Source organism: Phalacrocorax carbo, chromosome 7 (genome assembly GCF_963921805.1).
Source record: "Phalacrocorax carbo chromosome 7, bPhaCar2.1, whole genome shotgun sequence".
In the NCBI taxonomy this organism is placed as follows: domain Eukaryota; kingdom Metazoa; phylum Chordata; class Aves; order Suliformes; family Phalacrocoracidae; genus Phalacrocorax; species Phalacrocorax carbo.
The window spans coordinates 34,372,292-34,391,769 of record NC_087519.1 but is presented as its reverse complement, the minus strand read 5'-3'; the positions used below and the strand labels follow the sequence as shown (position 1 = coordinate 34,391,769).

The window sequence follows — 19,478 nt, the reverse complement described above, 5'->3', positions numbered from 1 at the left end:
AGCAACGCAGGGACGGAGCCCGTTGCAAAAGGTTACCAGCAACATGAGGCAGAGCAGAACAAAAAGGACATGCCCGCCATCAAAGAGGTTTCCCTGGCAATGCAACACTTTGAACGATCCTAACCCACTGCCCTACTTTAACAGCCACGTACTCAACTAAAGGGATTTAAATTCACTAATTTACAATTGTAAATTTTCTAGGCTCAGAGAGATAAAAATGAAATGTCACTTTAAAAACTGGACGCATGGGGCCCGATTTGTGAAATTAATTTTATTTGTGAAACATGATATCCAATTACAAATAAATAATTCATACAGTATAACTCAGGATATACAACATTCAGGCAGTTCATAGTAACAACCAAGATCACATTGAAAATGAGTTTACATTAAATAACCAATTACAATAACATACAACTGGTCGTTCAATTAATTTTCAGCCTGGTCCAAGGTGTATGCAAGTTGAAGATTTTTTCCTCTTACAAGTAAAGAAACAGATGTACACAATTTTATACCAAGTCCAAAGAAGTTAATACATCACATGAATAAAAATTTAAAATGCTGCATTGCATCGCCTAAATGTAGTTTTAGTACAGAATAAAAGCTTGTGAATTTTACCAGGATTAAGGTCATTGCAAAGGAGTCATGTCCTATAGCAATTTCTGCATAAACTTACAAGCTTTACAGGTCATTTTTAATGAATGGGTTCAATTCCATACCCTTCTCTGTGACCTATCTATAAAACACCAGTAGGACGTAGGTATGCACTATGTTCTTAGTTTCAGTTGCATGTTGCTTTTTGCTTTCATTTCAGCAAAATATTTTACTGCTATGATACAGCTGGAGGTTTGGTCCTGCTTGTGTGTAAACTGCAGTAGCAGCAGCATCAGTAAACTTGCAAGGTCTTTTCTGACATGTAATTTTTACATTTCCTAACCTACTCCAGAAACGCCATTCGCTGCAAGGAACACTTATGATGTCTACATTGAATTTAGCCTGAATATTTGAAATATTTTCAAATAACTGTAGGAATTTAAAGATTCACAGCATCCTTTGAATTTCTTGCTCATTTTTTATAATGAAATATGTACATTTTCATAACAGAATAAGTAGTTACAATTTCCAATGATTCAGAGTCCTGGGAAGTTTAGATTTACAAAAGGTTTGCTAAAAATTCCCCCCTTTAGGGGCCTGTCAGGTGAGGTATATGCCCTTTGTTCTCAGTTTGAACTTAGAAAGACTGTTTAATGTTACAGCTCTTTCCATTACAAAATTCCCCATGTGATGGAGACTGTTACTTCCAACATGCACTTTTCCTAATTTATTCTACAGCTGTCTGCAGCCTTTGGGACATGAGCAATACATTCCAGCAGGTGCTTTTGTTCTTCTAGTTACATTGGGCATGGGCAGACACACACACACAAAAAAAAACCCACCCCACCCACAAGAAAAAAAACCCACCCCACAACCCAAAAAAAACCACCACAAAAAGGGGCGAGAGACCAGGTAAATTCCTGGCTGGCATGTAGCACACCTACGCAGGGTCTCAAAGCACAGGGTGAGAACATGGTGGCAGCCAAAACTATCTGACAGGCACAGCAGTCTACAGGACTAAGACTGCCCTACGTCTGAACAGCAACGGTGACTTATCGTCCCCTTACAGGCCAGGCCAGTTAATGAGAAGCGTGGGCACCCATGGGACAGGTGGCCTCCACGGGACGCAGAAGTACTCAGAATCTAGCAGTATTAAAGTCTGTCTTTTGTTATAAATCAGAAGAAATAACAGTCAAAAATATTTTAAGCCCATACAAATATTTTTAAAATCTATCTTCAATGCTGAGGCTAAAATAAATGAACTGATTTATTTTCACAGTCTGTAGAAGAAATAAATGTCCACAATGGATCTGATGTCTAAAGGAGGAGGAACTATAGATATCAACATCCATTTTAAATACAAAAAAACTGAACTGTAAAATCAAACGCACAGTTAGACTGCAACCCAATCTTGTGACCAGATTAGAAGAAAAATTAAAACTACTACTTCCAAATAATTTTAGAAATTTCATTTATGCTATTTATGCCAAAGGTATTTAAACACTTAGCAGAATAAAATACTAACTTCAGGTTTCTTCTGAATTAACCAAAAGCAGATTTCTTTTCTTAAATCTGCTGCACAATGCACCAAGTGATATACATAGTACTTCAGCAATTTATTAGTTTTCTCTAGAAATCACATCCAAAAAATTGAACAATATACATCCTGTGCTGAGTGCGAAGTATTTAAGAACCTGTTGATGGAGCACAGATACATATTTAAGTATTAGCAATGTCTAATATGTGGTGTGAAACTTCCCTACAGGCTTGGCAATTTCCACATTTGGATTTCTTCAGCCATTTTCCAACATTAGTCTTACCTCTATCTGCCAGGGTTTAATTTATGATCTAGATATCTGAAGGCATTAATCTCATAAATGTGGTTCTGATTTCTTTTTGTTGCTTATATTTCCATTTGACTAGTTACACCAAAATTCACTAAATGGAAACAGTTTTTCACAGACAGCAGCAGAGGAAATCCTGGAATAGTGCGAGAGATGGTAATGTAACAAAATACAGCACAAACTTTCTCATCGTTTCATCAAAACTAAAGTACAGGTACAAAACTAAAGTACTTGATAACTTTCGACTCCTGTGAAGCTGCTTTCTATAATCAATGGTAAGTGTTAATTTTAGTGATGTTTTTGATTTTTTTAAATGTGAATTTGTATATCAAACATTTCCCAGAACTCGCATGTCACAAATGCTAACAGCAGGAACTCCCTCCCCCAAACAAAGCTTATGCCATTCAGCATTGCCATATACCATAGTAGGGTACTAAGTGAGCATCAAGACCTTGATTTTTAGTACAAGTAAATGATACACGAGAGAATAATCTCCATATTAAAGCCATTTTAATATTTGCTCCATCACAAAGTTGACTGATGTATGCCTTTTCACAGTCTCATGTAACCTGATTAAAATATTCTTTCTAGAAGTATCTTGAAAATAAAATTCACATCTGAAACACGTCTAAACACTCACTGAAGAAAAGATCCCCCATAGCTCTTCAAACAATATTCACATATCTATAGTAAAACAGAAGTTGAGATGCCTTCCCAAAGTAAGAATTGGGTGTAACAAACCAAGCAACATAAGTAACTCTGGCTGACAAACACTTCAAATATCTGTTTTTAAAGCAAAAAATGCTAAATATAACAACACAGAATTAAAGGGAGATTTTTAATGGCACAAAGGGCAGCTAGGCACTGTGTGAGCTGAGAACATAACTGTCATTATGACTTTAAAAATCCCCCCAGTAAGATTTGGGTTGCAGCTAGGACAGAACAGGGGTCTTGCCAGACTTTCAGAAACAATGAAAGAGCAAACCCAGTGTAATGTCCAAACCTAGCGAGAAAAGACAAAAGTTGTTACAGTCCCTCTGCTAAAAGGACACTGTCAAACACAAAGTGTTAAGTGAAATTAATGCTGAGAGTTCTTATTAGCTCTACACAATTCTGGATGGAATCTACTGGATGGAATGGTCACGAGCTGTTTAAGAAAGGAGTTCTCTATTTGAGAGATTATTCTTAGGTTTAACTTCTGCTGTGTTAATAACATATTTTGTATTAAACAAGTTTTACTAACACCTGCAAGAGTACCTGCCTTTATGCAGAGCTGTGCCATGACCTTTTCATTTTCAGATAAAAATAAAAGTAACCATTAGGCACATACTGAAGGTATATTACACAAGCTAGAATGTCAAACATTTTCTCCCTCAGATTTACATGGAAAAATAGCACAGCAGCAAATAACCTGGTCCCCTGCCCAATAAAGATCTCGTTACAAGCATTTTCAATGTACATAACATCCCAACATCAATACCTTATCATCTTTAAATAATTAGGTTAAAAAAGGCCCCAGTATAACCATTTCTTATATAGCCAAGTTTTCGCTATATACATCCAATTTTTAAAGATACAAATAAAACATTATACAGGATTTATAAATGTTTAAAAACTTGAGGCTTCAGAATCATGGCTTCCCACAAAGACTTGGGAAATCCATGGACTGACAAGGTAGCAGAGAAAACTGGAAAAAAGGAGACAGACACAAGTTTGCTGCCGTAACATTTTACTAAACTTGCCAGTCATCATGGTGATGTTACCAGAAATAACATTTTAAGCTGCAAATGAGGAATGGTTGTTTTCTGTGTTCATCTCAAGTGTTGAGAGAGGCAATTCAAGTATTTCCTATTTGATCCAAGCTCATTGTAGCAAAGTGGTGCAGAAAAAAAAAGACTTATTTTACATTTTTTCCATACATTCGATCAATGTCCATTTGATAGTATGCTGTAAGCTCTTTGCGTTTTAGTTTGAATGCATCTGTCACTAGACCAGTCTCAGGGGTCCAAGGATCAGGGCTCAAACGAATTTTTACTGGTATTTCAAACTTCTCCAGATTAGCTGTAAAAATAAACATTTTTAATTAAAAAATGTAAATGTAACCGTTTTTCTACAATTAATCACAAAAGGAGGAACCATGTTCTCACACAGAAAAGCACCTGACATAAATGAAGAACTGCTCCTTAACACCCGCCATGCTTAGCTTTGAAAACCACTGTGGTCAGAAGTAGAGTGACAAGATCCACCAGTAACCGTTCTCCAGTTTCCACAGAAATACTGAAATAAGCCCCCGCTGTTTTGGTAGTTGTGCTGCTCCCTAACGTCAGAAAAGCCTCAGTGCATGGAATCCTCAAAACATACGCTGTTTTATCAGCATTATGATTATCATCTTCTGGAGATCAAGTCTTAAAATCCATACTACTTAAGCCGGAAAAAACAAGAGGGTTTCATGTTTTTTCCTGATAGTTAAAATTATTAAAGGAAAAGAAGTTCATATGGTAGCTGCTCCCCTTACTGAAACAGAACTGTGTGCATGTTATACCTTTAGCACAAAACACTTATCATTTGCAAGAGCTTCTGCTATGGGTTCACACACAGAGAAGAAAAACATGTGAGCAATATTTTTTTTTAAAAAAATCTATTTTCAGAATTAAAAAAACTCACAAATGCCTAATTATCCTGTGCAACCTGCCATTTTTAGGTTTTCCTGCACCTTTTACACCCCTTGATGTTAAATCACTAGGTTTGGAGGGTTTTTTGTGATCTAGCACTAAAAATCATAATATTACTTTAGAAGTAAAGCCTACGATACCAAAGTGAAAAACAAAGCCAAATATAAAATAACATCAAAACATGTAAAAATGCCTGTTAGAAGTATAAAGTTATCCAGGGTGGAAAAGATGAGGACAAATTTCAGAGAGGTGCAGAAGGACATCGTGATACTAAGTGACTGCAAAACAGACAGCAGAAAACATTCACTGCAGAGAAGTGTAAAAGAGAATGCATATGAAACATTTAACATCCACAGTGACCATTTAAAAAACATTCTGCAGTCACAACTGACAGCTTTATGCAAAAAGCTCAGTGTTAAGTAATGGTCAAAAACACAAGACAGAAATTACTACTAAAGAACAAACAAAATATCACCGTGCCGTTGTTTAGTTCTGCACCAGAATAGCTAAACAGGCTATGACCAATTAGCATGAAAAAGATACAGCTGAGGGGGAAGTATAACAAACAGTGGAGGAAAAAAAAATCACGACTGCCATTGTGACTGCTCACTGCCTCTTCCCACACAAGAGCTCAGCAGAACCAAGCTGGACTAGCAGACGGCAGGGTTAAAATAAACGAGGCATTTCTTCACATGAACATAGCTGAGCTATGCAACTCCAGCACAAGGTAGTATGGATACTGATACAGTATATTTAAAATGCAACTGGAACAGTTAATGGAAGAAAAGTCTACTGAAAATTACTAACTACAAAGCCGCTGCTTTCAGTTTAGGAAATCCCTCAGATGCAAGTCACTGGAAGCTAAGAGAGGCCCTGCCACCATGGGCTTATTTCAACTTTGCATAGGTAGGTAGGCATGCGAGACTGTGATACCTAACACACATATCATGGATCTACAGGAGATCCATGTCCTCTTGGACCAGCAGCTAAGGGCAAAAAGATACTACAGGACATTCTTAAAGAGCGCCAGACGTACACACATGCATAAATATATATTTTTAAATATATATATAGGGAACTAAGATTTGCCCTGTTTTTATATTATTTCCTCAGCTACTAGCCATGGTAAAAAAAAAAGTTACACAAACCAAAAGGACTGACCCAACTCATGGTTTGTTGTTGGGTTTTTATGTATGAAAATTTCACTTCATTTATGTTCTACGCACACTCTATACACGCTCACTGAAACACTTTTAGGGCCTATGCTTATCTGTTTCAGAGACATGACAGTCCACAAGGTTAATGGTATCTACCCAGCTACTCACCTGCCATGGCAGCCTCAGCTAGCACCTTCAGTACCTCTTTTTCCATCTCAGGACTGTTGCAGATCTCTTCCCAGGTTCCTTTAAATCCTTTCTTTCGAGCTAGTTCTGCGAGCTCCTTTTGATTTGGCACAACAAATCCAACGACATAAGAATGGAAACTGAGAAGTATAATGTATTTTAGTATGAATTTTGTAAAGTTAACAAGTCTTCAGAAACAACATTTCAAGTTGGGGGTTTGTACTTCATACAGAGATATTGCTCTTAACAGTTGGCTTTTGTTCACCTGATAATCTTTCTGAAATAGTACACAAATTACTTCTGCCTGCTTAAAAGTAAGTAGAAAGAGAAGCTACTTACCTTACAGCAACTGGATTGCTTCAAGGTGTACTGTCCATATGCATATTCCACTGTGTCTCATGCTCAAAGCTTTGGGGAAGCAGTACCCATACGATGTCAATGCGCCCTGCCCCTCCTCATGTTTTGCATCCCGGTATGAAGACTGGAGTGCGGCTTCCCTACCTCAGTTTCCTCTCAACTGCAGAATCCAGTTACTGTAGAGGAGTAGAGGACTGCAGTGAAGAGGGGTTGGAGAGCAGGTTGTGGAATGAGCATATGCACAACACAACTCAAAGAATGCCTGCTTCTGTAAGGGAAGTGACTTCTTTCTCCTTCAAGTGATTGTCCATACACTCACTCTACTGTTGGCAATCTTTGTCTGCTCCTGATATGCCTAGAACATTCACAGCTATGATCTCAAACTCTTTGGAAAACACTGAAGCACAATTCACCCTGGACAGGTATTCAAGATTTTTCAGATTGTGTAAAGTTCAGGGAAAATGTGAACAGAACCTCACAGAGCAACTCTACATGTTCTAACAAAGCAGATCACAGAATCAGAGAGCTGAAAGCCATCTCAGAAGATCATCTAATTCACCTGTCTTGAAGCAAGGTCAGCTACATCTAACAGATGTTTGTCTAACCCATTCTTAAACATCAGGCAAACACTAACGGCAATGCTTTGTTATTCTTAGCATTGGTAAGCTGATCCTAATGGCTGTTCTAGACTTCCTCTGCAGTTTACATAAGTTGCATTTTCATACAGCCAGCAGTCAGTTGTTCCTTTCCTTTCCACAGAAGTAATTTATTCGTTCATGGACTGTTACTGTTTTGTGTTTTTTTTAAAACCTTCTCACTTTTTTAGTCTTCCTTCCTTTCTTAAGTTTCTTCAGGAATTTAAGCAATGCTCTCTTAAGTCATGCATCACAGATCTCTTGCCCATATGTTCCCATTTTTCTCCTGGACTCTTTTCAAGAAGTCCACCTTTTCTGAAGGGTTGCATGTGGAACTCAGGCCCATTAATGCTTGGTGGAACAAAAAGATCATTGTGCATCTTGTAGGCTATACATCTGATTATGCCATATTATTTACCTTCTTATAACATCATGGCACTTGTTGACTCATATAACCACTAGCTGGTGGTCCTCATCCTGTATTTTTACAGTTTATTTAGGTGCAAGTATAATTTATATTTCCCCTCTTTAAACTGGCATCATCTGTTGACAAGCTTTGCCTTTTGGCTGACTTGAAACTGTTCTCATTTTTCTCTTACTAAGAATGTACTTACAGAAAGACTTCAGATTAGCCTCAGTATCACTTCCTGCTTGCATCTCACCTTCTGTCTTTGTCTAATTCCACACTCCCACTCCCCACCCCCCCCTCGTGCCATACTCTGTACTGAACCCTTTTAACTTCACCTAGGGTCTACTCTGCAACGTATATGTATCATATATGAAGGCATCCAGAACACAAAGCACTCTGGCGCTTTCATCCCTGGTTCCTGTAGTCTTCTGACATGCTTAATGTCTTGTCCAACAATATCACCAGTGTCTCCAGCAATAAACAGCATATAGAAGTAACCACTTGGCTGGGTAAGCCTCAAACTTTCAGTTCATCTAAAATTCAGCCTCTTGAGTGGAAGCATACTTCCACTGGACAAACAGGTTCATCCAACTATGCTTTTTCCAATAAAGAGCACCTTGGAGCTCACAGCTCCTGAAACATGTAGCTTTTTGTTCTGCACCACTAAGTTAAATCTTAATTTGTTGGCAGTTCAAATGCTAAAGCACTGTTTGCCTTCAGAAGCATCCTCAAGACCACACCTTCTCTCTGGAGCAGCTACTTCCTTCTCCACTACTGTTCCTTCTGCAGAACCCAAGTACAGCCCTCAGACCTACGGTAAGAGACACACAGTGGCACTACATGTCGATATCACCATTTCTATTCTGTGAAGTCTGGTCCTTAACAGCTCTCGAACTTCCTGCTGAGAACTGCCTTTATTTTTTTTTGCCATGTTTGCTTATTCCTCAGGCAACTGAACTACTCACTTTCCTGATGTGATGCTTGAGACCCAGTGAATGCATCTTGGATGGGTGAAGTGCTGATAAAACGGTTGGAGCCTCCTTTGAAAGAGCTCTGATCATGATTCCTTTCAGCAAACATTTTATTCCTTATCACACTGAGTATTTTGTTTGAAGTGGTCAATTTATAGTTTTTGAAGCAGTGATATCGTGCAAACACTGTTGATTCCCTACTACCATGTTCAGAGGAGCTTTGCACCCCAAGATCTAAGGTCAAATCACAGATTTAACCCATTTGTAAAAGTCCACCCTCCTTATCCTTTTGCATGTGGGAGATAGAACAGCTGCAAATGAAGGACTCCTCTTGCATATGAGATCACTCAGGCAAAGTATAAGGAGAGACAGGATAAGAGAGGTCATAGGCACTGCTAACAAAAAGTCTCTGAGCTCACACTGCTGAGTATATACCCACAATGAAATGTGCATATGGACAATCATTCAGAGAATCTGTATTACATGGCTACTTATGCCGAATTACACACATGAAAGTATTGAGAAGAAATACAGCAGCAGCAGAAAAACCTATCTGGAATGTACCTGGACTCAGTAAATTACCTTTAAAAATTGCTCATAGGTTTTCCTATTGTTAAGTAATAGACAGCACAGACTATCACAGTCAAGTGCCTGTCTGACAAGTGCATTTTAGCCTCCAATGTTATGTTGACCTGGCAAAATTAACACAAAATTTGATAGTGTAATTCCAATAGTGAACTTCAACTCTAGAACAGCAGAAATCATTATCTGTAGGCAACTCCTCCTCCATAGACCACAGAGGGTGCTCAGAACAGGCACATCACCTCAGGCAGTCAAAGCAAGCAAACATGAGATTCGCCCACCAGGTCAAAACCACAAATAAAGCTTATTATAACAGCAGTTTTCTCAGCAGTGGCATGTCAGCCTACTGATCCAAAACTGAACTTACAGGATGACTACCATTAGATAACACAAAATAAAATATGACAGAGAACCAGGTGAACAAACCAAAAGTTAATTTTCTATTCATTACCACTGAGCAATTCTCTGGTATGCTTGTTCTGTCCTCTTTCAGTCAAAGTTATCAAGTAGGGCTTTTTTGGCCACACTGAAAATCAGAATATTTCTGATCATTCAGAAGCTCCAAAATGACTTTCCATATATCAAAATAACAACAGGAAACAAAGACCACCTGAAGTATATTTATACGTGTAAGTGCACATTATGCACAGGTAGGAAATTCTCGAAATAGAAACTTAAGACATGTTTGAGCCCTTGTATGCCTGATTTGGTAGTACATATAAGAAAGCAAATAGAAAGGACATTTGATCATCATTAATTGTGTGTTTGCATAGTATTTACAGAGTGTTTTCTATCAAGCTTCAAGGCTTCTGCTGGTGTACTGCAGGGGTTAAATAAAAGTATTTTTCATGTTCAAGCCAGCTTCTGGGCTGTTGGTGTTTTTTCCTCCCGCCTTCCTCTGAAGTACAACTCTGAGGAACAGATCACAGCTAAATACAGCAAGGAACAAGGTGGCCTAGGGCTTCTGCAGGTAATAAGCTCTGAAGCGCTTGAGTGATGTCTGTTATGAATGCAGTCAGAGCTTAGCTTGTTTTCAGATTGGGGAAAAGGGAATGAAAGACTCATTCTTGGCATTTTCCAAAGAATGATAAAAAATGGGAAAGGAAAAAAAACCATACATCTCAGATATTTTAGTTTTGATAGAGAAAGTTATTCCACTGTGTAAGTGCAATTCTTTCTCAACTGGTTAAAGAAAACTCCACACATTGAGTGGCAAAAAAATGTCTGTCCTACTGAAGCCGTAAGCAAAAGAATGCAGCAATATCAGATGTCTCTTACCTGCTTGCATACACACAAATATTATCTACCAGTGGAAGATTCTTTAGAGCTGCTTCTACTTTGCCAAGAGAAACATATTCTCCTGCCTGGAGTTTTACAAGATCTTTTTTACGATCTATTGAGGAAAAAAGGAATTAAACGTTAATTACAGAATGCAAAACTTTAGACACTGATTTTATAATTTTCTGAAACGTACGTATAAATGCCAAAAGGTAAGCTGACTCATTTTTGGTGAACATACCAGAAACAGTTAGTATAAGGTTTCCAGATTTTGCATTTTATCAATCTGTCCCTCATAAAAACGAGACATTTCAATTCCACGCATTTTTTGCCTTCAGAACAGTGTTTCCTGTATGATAGCATTGCCACATGAATGGAAGGCAACTAGCATTATGCAAAAGCCAGTGTTTGGCTAGAAGCACACATTTTTGTGCTGTCTGGTCCAGATGCTTAAGGTAGGAGATGAACCATTTGGTAGCATTGTTACTTATTCCCTGGATAAATCCATATTTGAAGAGCAACTGTCCACCTGTTACTTGAAACAAAAAATTAACCCCAAATTACTTGAGCTTATTTTATGTACCCCAAAGGCAAAGGTGACTACAGAGCCTTACCCACACAGCCAGGAGTACCTCTCCTTTGCTATATACCTTCATGCTACTTTGTGCAACCACGCAAGGTATTTCTGTAGCTGTCTGACCAGTGCAAGGCAGCTGCAATGTGACCCAAGATTCTTCTCATGTAATAAATCAAGTAAGCTTAGTTTTCAGAATTAAACAGCACTCTGAATCACCACTGTCTTCAGGAGAGACATCTGGTAGTTTCTAGAGCACCTATTTTTTTGTCTACAGGCATTAAAGAATTATGAGTCTATCACAGTCTTATGTATAGCACTTTTACCTTAGTATATTTTTCTTCTGGTTCCTTTACGATAAAGAAATATTCTTATTATAAAGAATGGCAAGTTTACAAATAGGCTTATTAAATTCCTGAGCACATATTACCAAAAAGCCCTTCCACTGAACCAAATTCCACACTTACAAAATTATAAAATCTAAGGCAGCTTATCTAGCTCAATTAGCCTATATTTAACTCTCTAATTGCTACCCGGTCTCACTAACAGAGTGGAATCAGTGTTAAGACTGTTTTAAAAGGTAGCAACTGTTTTACAAATCTGCTTTTAAAACATACAATCAGGTTTACATTAACAGATCAGAATTTCCCTGGATACATGGTAGGGCTTTAGCCTGCATGCCAAGATATGGAGATCTTTTTTGTTGTTGTTATTAATTACAGTATTTAGCAGCCCTGAAAAATTGTGTATATATATGTTCAACTGAATTTATTAACTCACCAATAATTTTTAGACATCCATCTTGATGAAACTCTCCAATGTCTCCAGTATGGAGCCACCTCTGCCCATTCTCATCAACAGTGAAATCTTTTTTGGTCCGTGCTTCGTTTTTGTAGTAGCCCGCAGTCACGTTTTGCCCTCCAATAAGAATTTCACCTCTAGGATATGGTTTATCAGTGTTGTAATATCCACCTAAAAGTACAGTTTTTATTAAGTTAACAAGAATTAAAATATATTCCAAAGCAAGAATTCCTATTTTTACTATTTAAACATAGAACTAAACACTAAGTCCTTTGCCAAAGTTACCACATGCCTAAATAGTTCAGTAAGAGGAAAGGTGGTTCTAATTCTTTTCAGCATATAAACAGCTGTTTAACACGTGTGTTTACAAACAGTGAAATTCACACACATGCAGATGGCAAATGCCACCCCTCTGCAATCCTTCCGCCATGCTCTAACATGCTCTATCAGTTTCATACATACAAATAAAAAAAATTCACCTCATATATTAGGAAAGAAAATAACTAAGGTTTCACATTAGCTCCAAACACCCTTAAGTATTATGTATTTCTACGCTACAATGCATAAAAGCCTACAGTGAAAGGAAATCACCTGATTATATTCCAAACTTCCTTTAATATATTTTATATAACATCCATTAAGCTTCCAATGCCAATGTTTTAATGATTTTAATAATAATATTAAGACTATTTTGAAATTATTTCTTTAATGGCAACAGAAGGTACCATGCATGCACGTTAGCTGAAGTCTCCCGAATCCCACGTCTCTTAAGACACAACATACAAGATCTGCTCCCTGCCCTGCAAGAACACTGATCTAAATCGGAAAGAGGTACAATGCTATATATATTTACACAACATGCATATACAATTAGAGATTGGAATAAAAGAAATAGCATAACCAAACAGACTTATAATACAACCTAGTCAATATGCCACTCACATTGATAGCTTTTGTCTAGATATCTAAGTTTAAAAACCACTGAGGAATTTATTTTACCTTTTTTCTCCCCCAAGATCAAACTTTTTAGGTGAAAGTAGCATTTAAAATTTTAAAAGCCAAGAAATAGTCTTTTAAGTGCTCCTACTGAGCAAAGCCCAATAGAATAATAGCTATATACAGTTCTTACACACTATAATTTAATCACATAAATTCTCACCTTCTTCCCAGTTCATTAACTTGATTTCACAACAGACCAAAGGTGCTCCTACTCTCCCTGTAGTGTAGTCCCAAACTAGAAGTTTAAAAAAAGCATTTTTCAGAAAAAAAATTTTACAAAAACTGGTTAGAAAAATCTTTGCTACCATGCGTATTATTTGGTAAAAATTAAATGCTACTTATTTCTGAACTTTAACTCATAGAACAGAACTTCCAAGAAAACCAACAGATCTGTGAAGGTAATGCAGATAAAATCCTTGTCCTGCAAAGAGAACAGATGACTGTATTTACAGATACCTCCAGTCATATCAACACAGCTCTGATAGTCAGCTGCCTGTATGGGATTAGACTTCAGAAGTGGCATAGCTTTAGATAGCGTTTGCTGGACTCTGAAATAAGTAGTAGCATTTTGTAACAATTCAGGGATTCTATATTTTGATTCACTTCCTTGAAGTGTCCATCCCAAACACTTCTGCATCTGGGCACCTTCCCAAAAGAGCATTACCGGGGACTGCGTCATTTGTATTGCAGTTCCACTACTTTTTTCCAAGCTACTGAAGAAGCCATTTCCAAATGCCTCTTGGAATAAAATAAAAAAAAATATCACAGCACTTTGTGGATCACCAAGGAACACAATACACATTATACTATCCGGCACAATCTAGACATGAACCTTAGATACTCCTCATACAATTCCTAGGTAGCTCATGCCATTGCCAAAAAATAGGAGCTCTGACTGCTTCTGCCACCACTGAATATGAATGAAATTTTAGTCCTAAAAGGCAACTGAAACCATTAACTTCTGTTATATTAAATTAAAATCTGGTGCAGGCTTTTGCATTCCATTTTACTATTTTCTTAGCATCTCAATATACTCACCAAAATTAGAAATAATTTATTCAGTTCAACAGTAAGTGCAATAATGCCAAGATCCTGTTGACACTATTACAGGTTTCTCTATCCTAAATGAGAACATTAATTTTACATGTAGGTCACCAGTTTTAGCACAATATGTCAAAATCAGCACTCCTACTGCTTTATACATTTATGATTACAAGTAATTCCCAGGATTCCCCTGTTGTGCTTGGTGGCGTACACCAAACGAATAGACTGTCAAAAATGATACATGTGGAGCACTCAGCACCGATCACAGCACTCAGCGGGATGCGCCAACACTGACCTTCCGTGATTGTTCCAGCTCCAGCTGATTCAGTTAGTCCGTACCCCTGTCCTACAGGGCAACAGAAACAAATGTTCATAAACCGTTGAGTTGCTGCAGAGAGTGGAGCTCCTCCACAAAGCAGGATGCGAATTTTTCCACCTAGCAGCATTCGTACTTTCCGGAAAATAAGGCTAAAACGCAAAGATAAGAGTATATATTTGTTGCTTCAAAACAAAAAAAGAGTACCTGATTTTGTATCTGAACTGAAAATTTCCATAATCTTCAAATAAATCATGGCAAAAATGAACACCTTCGAAGGGGGACATTTAAGTTTTCAAAAACACAGGCACAGATTTCTAAGCTTATTTCCCATTCTAATTTGAAGAGGGATTACACGTTCTGAGAACACATTTAGTTACACAGGAAAGTTCTGTGATTTTCTCATCAGAAGTAATTTAAATAAGCTATATAAATTTTGCATTTATATTATCCTTTAGTGTCACTGAAGTTGGGAGTTAGACTCAATGACCCTTATGGGTTCCTTCCAACTTGAGATATTCTATGATTCACTTCTGTGAAAGCATGGTCTACAGTTGTCTATAGCAATAGACTTCCCACCTTACCCAGGAGTTGTATAAACCCATTATTAAACCCCTGATGAAAATAATGCAATGAATATAAATCCCCAGTTTCAAGTCAAGTAAGATTTAAATTATATCAAGTAAATATTTAAAACCATCACACAGACTACTGTTCTGTTGTTTGAATTTACACTTAACTACAGACTGGTTCACATTCAAACTGTAAACACTGAAACAAGGAAAAGCACAAAAAATATCAGATACTGCTCATGTGGTAAGACTTTGATAAGCGGGTTTTTTTGTGCCATTAAAAATAAAATTAAAATTACCTATCGCAGAGTGGGGTAGTGTAACCCTTAGAAATCTGTTCCATTTTGTAGTTGTAGGCCAATATAAATAGATTCCGCTGGAAACTAGTCATTTCATTCACTTTATTCATGACGTTTTTGTAGATCCGATCCATAATTTCCTAGTTATATAAAAAAATTAACTTTAACTCAAAGAAACAGAAATCCTAAATTCAGTGCAACAAAAAGGGGAAATGATCTAGAAATTTTAGTACGTTCCACATGATAACCCACTCCTGGGTTGCTTCCCTTTCCGTTGCTAAGAGATAGCAAGATGGTCACAGGCACAAGGAAAGCAAACAGCTGAGCAGGAGCACTAGCTAACCCCAAGCTGCCTGCTGCCAACTATCTTTATTCCATTCATTTACTATGATAAACAACAGGTGGCTAATTAAAGCAGCAATCCAATCCCCATAGCTATTTAAAGAAAAATGTTGACATACATATGAAGTTTACCCCCAACAGACAAATACCAAAAATATTATTTTAAGCTATCTTAACATACAAGGTTCTACCTTTTATATTTAAATGATCATTGCATTAATTTTCTTGTTAAAAATTTGAATTATGAACTATATTTTAAAAGTAACTTTAAAAACTATTTATCCTTCAGTTACTTACTGGGACAGCTGCCATCAGGGTTGGCTTAAGTGTAGTAACATCACCTTTGCTTCCTTTCTTTATTTTAGAGGACTAAAGTGAAGAACAAGTAGACACATTAAAGATTAACATGAGAGACAAAATGACATAGCACACTTTTTAAACAATAATTTTAACTAAAACTAGAATAATTAAAACTAGTCCAGAGTACCAGTCATAACCATCAATACCTGGTTTCATGACACACAAAACCCTTACAGAAAAGAAGATTTGTTGTAATATATTTTAAGAAATATTACAGAGATCTGATGCAAGTAATTATATTTTTTTTACCATAAGGGCTTACATCTACAACGTACCTGGTCAGCTAATGTCTGAGGCGAGGAGTAACCAATGCGGCATCCATGGGACAGACACACAAGTTCAGCACTCAGCTCCAGAACATGGGCAAGAGGCAAATAGCCGATATAGATGTCTTTTTCCCTGTAAAGAATTTTTAAGATAGCTTTATGTTGTACTATTAGAGTCCTGAGATAAGTCATTAAGCTAAATTTACACAGAGCTTACCGCAGAACTAGAGAAAGCAGAAAATCGCCTTTGAGTTTGAGAATGTATTTCAAATAATACTGGTTCTGTTTCAAAAGTTACTTACTACCTACAGTAGGTTTAAGGCATGAACAAAGTCTGACGCTCACTCATCCCAAGACAATTAACCACGTGTTATGGTTGCAAAAGCAACTCTGTGGAGAAGATTAAACACTGCACCAAACAAAGAAACCACAGAATTTAACACTAACCAAAGGAAGTACTGCTTAGGGAAGCTTTCAACCACTCTAGTGCAAGGCGGCCTCATAGGCATTTGTGTCCCGGTCTTGCCCACATACAGAAGACGAGAGAACAAACAGCACATGAAGTAGTCATGTCATTTAATGCAGTACTGGAAGATGCTTAGACATCAGTGCATAGTATGATGCATCACAGACAAAGCAATACAAAACAGTTAACCTTTTATACAGTAATTAATCTAAAATTATATGCAACTACATGACTTCTTTATTTGCTGGTAAGTAGCTGTTGGTACGTACCCCAGATTTGGAATCCTCTCAGCCATTCCAGTTATGCCAGCAATTATGTTGCAATGGGAGATCATAACTCCTTTGGGAACTCCTGTGGATCCACTTGTGTACATGATCACCGCGATATCCGAGGGCACAGGCCTGGCTTGCTGTCTGTTTCCTGCAATTTGTGTTAAAAAAAGAGAATGTATACTGTGTGGAGAGCCTATCAGACTGGGAGATCTGATACACTAACATATTTCAACAGTCATTCCATCATAACACTACATGACTGTTGCTATTACATTTTGCTTTTGGTTAAAGAGATTGTGGTCAAGCTTAAGGACCTTCACTTCTTTGTATTAGCTAAGCAATACTTTGAGTGATTGTCCTAGATTACCACGACAACATCTTTTCTATTACGTTTCCCATATTCCCACAGACAAGAGAAAAATGGAGAGAGCTTTGGCTTCTCCAAAATGCCACTGAGCTTCACATCCTCAGGAAGGCATGTTCCACTGATTCGGTGCTGCCACATGGTCAATCCCCATTTGCAAAGCTACTTTCTCATGCATTCCCCAACAGGGGAACAACATGCTGCCTCATTTGCAACACCTGCAGCAAGGCACTGCTGAGCCAACATGAGGTCCAATTTCTATAAATATTTCAAGGAAGTTCAATAGCTTTAATAGGATTAAAGCATTTTTTTAAATACTTGCACTGAGAGCAAGACAATACAAAAACAATTGTGTTTATTCAGAAGAAAAACTGCATAATGTGCAATACATGTGGCACAACATATACTCTGAATAAGAAGAGTGAAAGCATATTTAATAATTTCCCACTCACTGAATCCTGTCTATCCTGCACGATGAACAAGAGAGGAAAAAAGCATAGGCAGCATCTCATGTACTTGGTATAGTATTGTTTGAACATGCTTGACCACAAACAATTCATTCTAGTATTCCACAATGTATGAATAGTTACCCTGACAAAGATAATGTTCCTTTAGTATAGTGTATAGCATGTGGTATTTAAAAGACTGAAGAAAGAAGGATTAAACACTTTTTACATAGCACATAGATTAACAAACCTACAGAAGCTAATAAATTAGAGCCATAATTTTTTCTGTTGGTGTTGTCCAAAACAGTTTTAATAGTACATAAAACTGGTACATTGAAAACAGAAAACCATCTTTTAAAGGAATTGAGAGGTCATGATGTTGGGAGCAAAGCTGCCATTCCCCTGGACATCACCAGCAAATGGATTAACCAACCATCCTACTCCTAAAACAAAATTCAATCCAACATTCATGTGCCTTCAGCAGTTAAAAGATTCTGAAAACACAAGGAATAAGGACAGAAGAAAGCAACTGCTGAATATAATGAAAACTTAAGATAATTGGTTTAGCAGCTCTTCAGAGCCAAGAATAAATATTTATTATATTAGTTAAAACACTTCTGAAATTCTGAATTCTTGAAGTGTTACATAGATTGGAAATAGATTTCAAGAAATTTGCGTAGTAGATTGATACTTTCAGAAGTGCAATAAAAGTGACCAGGTTCTATGAGATTTAAATGGCTAATTTACATTTTGTTATTTGTGAATTTAACAAAACTTAATGGTAGCAAATTACTGATGTCTTTTGCTACAAAATGCACAATCGTCTTCTCTGTGTGGTCTGAATAACCTGGTTTAAATATGTCTGATCATAAGAATGCTTTCTAAATTCCTATCCTTGCCTAAATGCTTATCCTAAAAATTATTCTCCACAAGAGTCAGATATTGAAGATGACAGTTTTTATTAAAAGCATTTTACCCTGCTCTGTTGAAAAAACAAAACAACAAAAAAGCCACACCCCAAAATCCAACCACAACCAAACCAGAAACCCCCACAGATTTTATTTAAAGAAAAAGCAAATGATAATATCTGCTGTTAATCATTGCATAATTTTTTGAGATCTGCAATTTCCCCAAGTTTACTCAACTGGGTCAAAGCAGGACAATAAATGGCATGATTCAAATGGAAAGAAGAGATAACCTACCAGTATCTGCCTTGGCCCCCATAGCTTGCACAGAAGCCATAGTGTGAACAATGACACCCTTGGGAAACTCTGCCCATGTTGTTGGTTTGCCATCCACTGTAATAATATGTCGCAGGCGTGGAACTTGAGAAACAATTTCCTGTAGACATGAACATGCATTCAGAAATCAAACATGAGGTTTGTGCCAAAGAGAAGGGAGAGGGTAGAAAAAAAATCTATCTCCTGTATACATTAAAAAAAAAGCACTGACATAAAATATCTGAGGATTTAAAATATCAGAGGATAAACTTGCCTAGCTCCAACAGCTGCAAAGCTTGAAACTTTCCACATTTAGATTCGCAGAACTAACTGAACTTCCCACTTCCAAGTCCAAAAACTTTTCCAACCATTTACTGATCCGGGTCTAATTTCAAGGGAAGTCCATGAATAAGAGTGCAAAGATTTGTAGAGATAATTGGCCTTCTACTCTC

General features: G+C 37.2%; 1 protein-coding gene across 4 annotated transcripts in view; it reads right to left on the bottom strand.

Moving 5' to 3' along the window:
* Positions 1 to 256: 256 nt before the first annotated feature.
* The window catches only part of ACSL3 (acyl-CoA synthetase long chain family member 3), a 61,149-nt gene continuing 41,927 nt past the window's right edge, over positions 257 to 19,478 (bottom strand). For 3 of the 4 annotated variants that reach the window (XM_064457365.1, XM_064457367.1, XM_064457366.1), the window contains 11 exons: positions 19,009 to 19,147; positions 16,994 to 17,144; positions 16,268 to 16,391; positions 15,930 to 16,001; positions 15,291 to 15,430; positions 14,399 to 14,571; positions 13,220 to 13,294; positions 12,040 to 12,231; positions 10,686 to 10,800; positions 6,436 to 6,593; positions 257 to 4,499 (listed from right to left, as the gene is read on the bottom strand). In XM_064457365.1, coding sequence (XP_064313435.1) covers positions 4,336 to 4,499; positions 6,436 to 6,593; positions 10,686 to 10,800; positions 12,040 to 12,231; positions 13,220 to 13,294; positions 14,399 to 14,571; positions 15,291 to 15,430; positions 15,930 to 16,001; positions 16,268 to 16,391; positions 16,994 to 17,144; positions 19,009 to 19,147 — 1,503 coding nt within the window. In that variant the 3' untranslated portion in view covers positions 257 to 4,335. Of the gene's footprint in view, positions 4,500 to 6,435; positions 6,594 to 6,792; positions 6,987 to 10,685; positions 10,801 to 12,039; positions 12,232 to 13,219; positions 13,295 to 14,398; positions 14,572 to 15,290; positions 15,431 to 15,929; positions 16,002 to 16,267; positions 16,392 to 16,993; positions 17,145 to 19,008; positions 19,148 to 19,478 lie in introns of those variants that run through there. The other variant, XR_010373865.1, reaches the window with a different exon arrangement.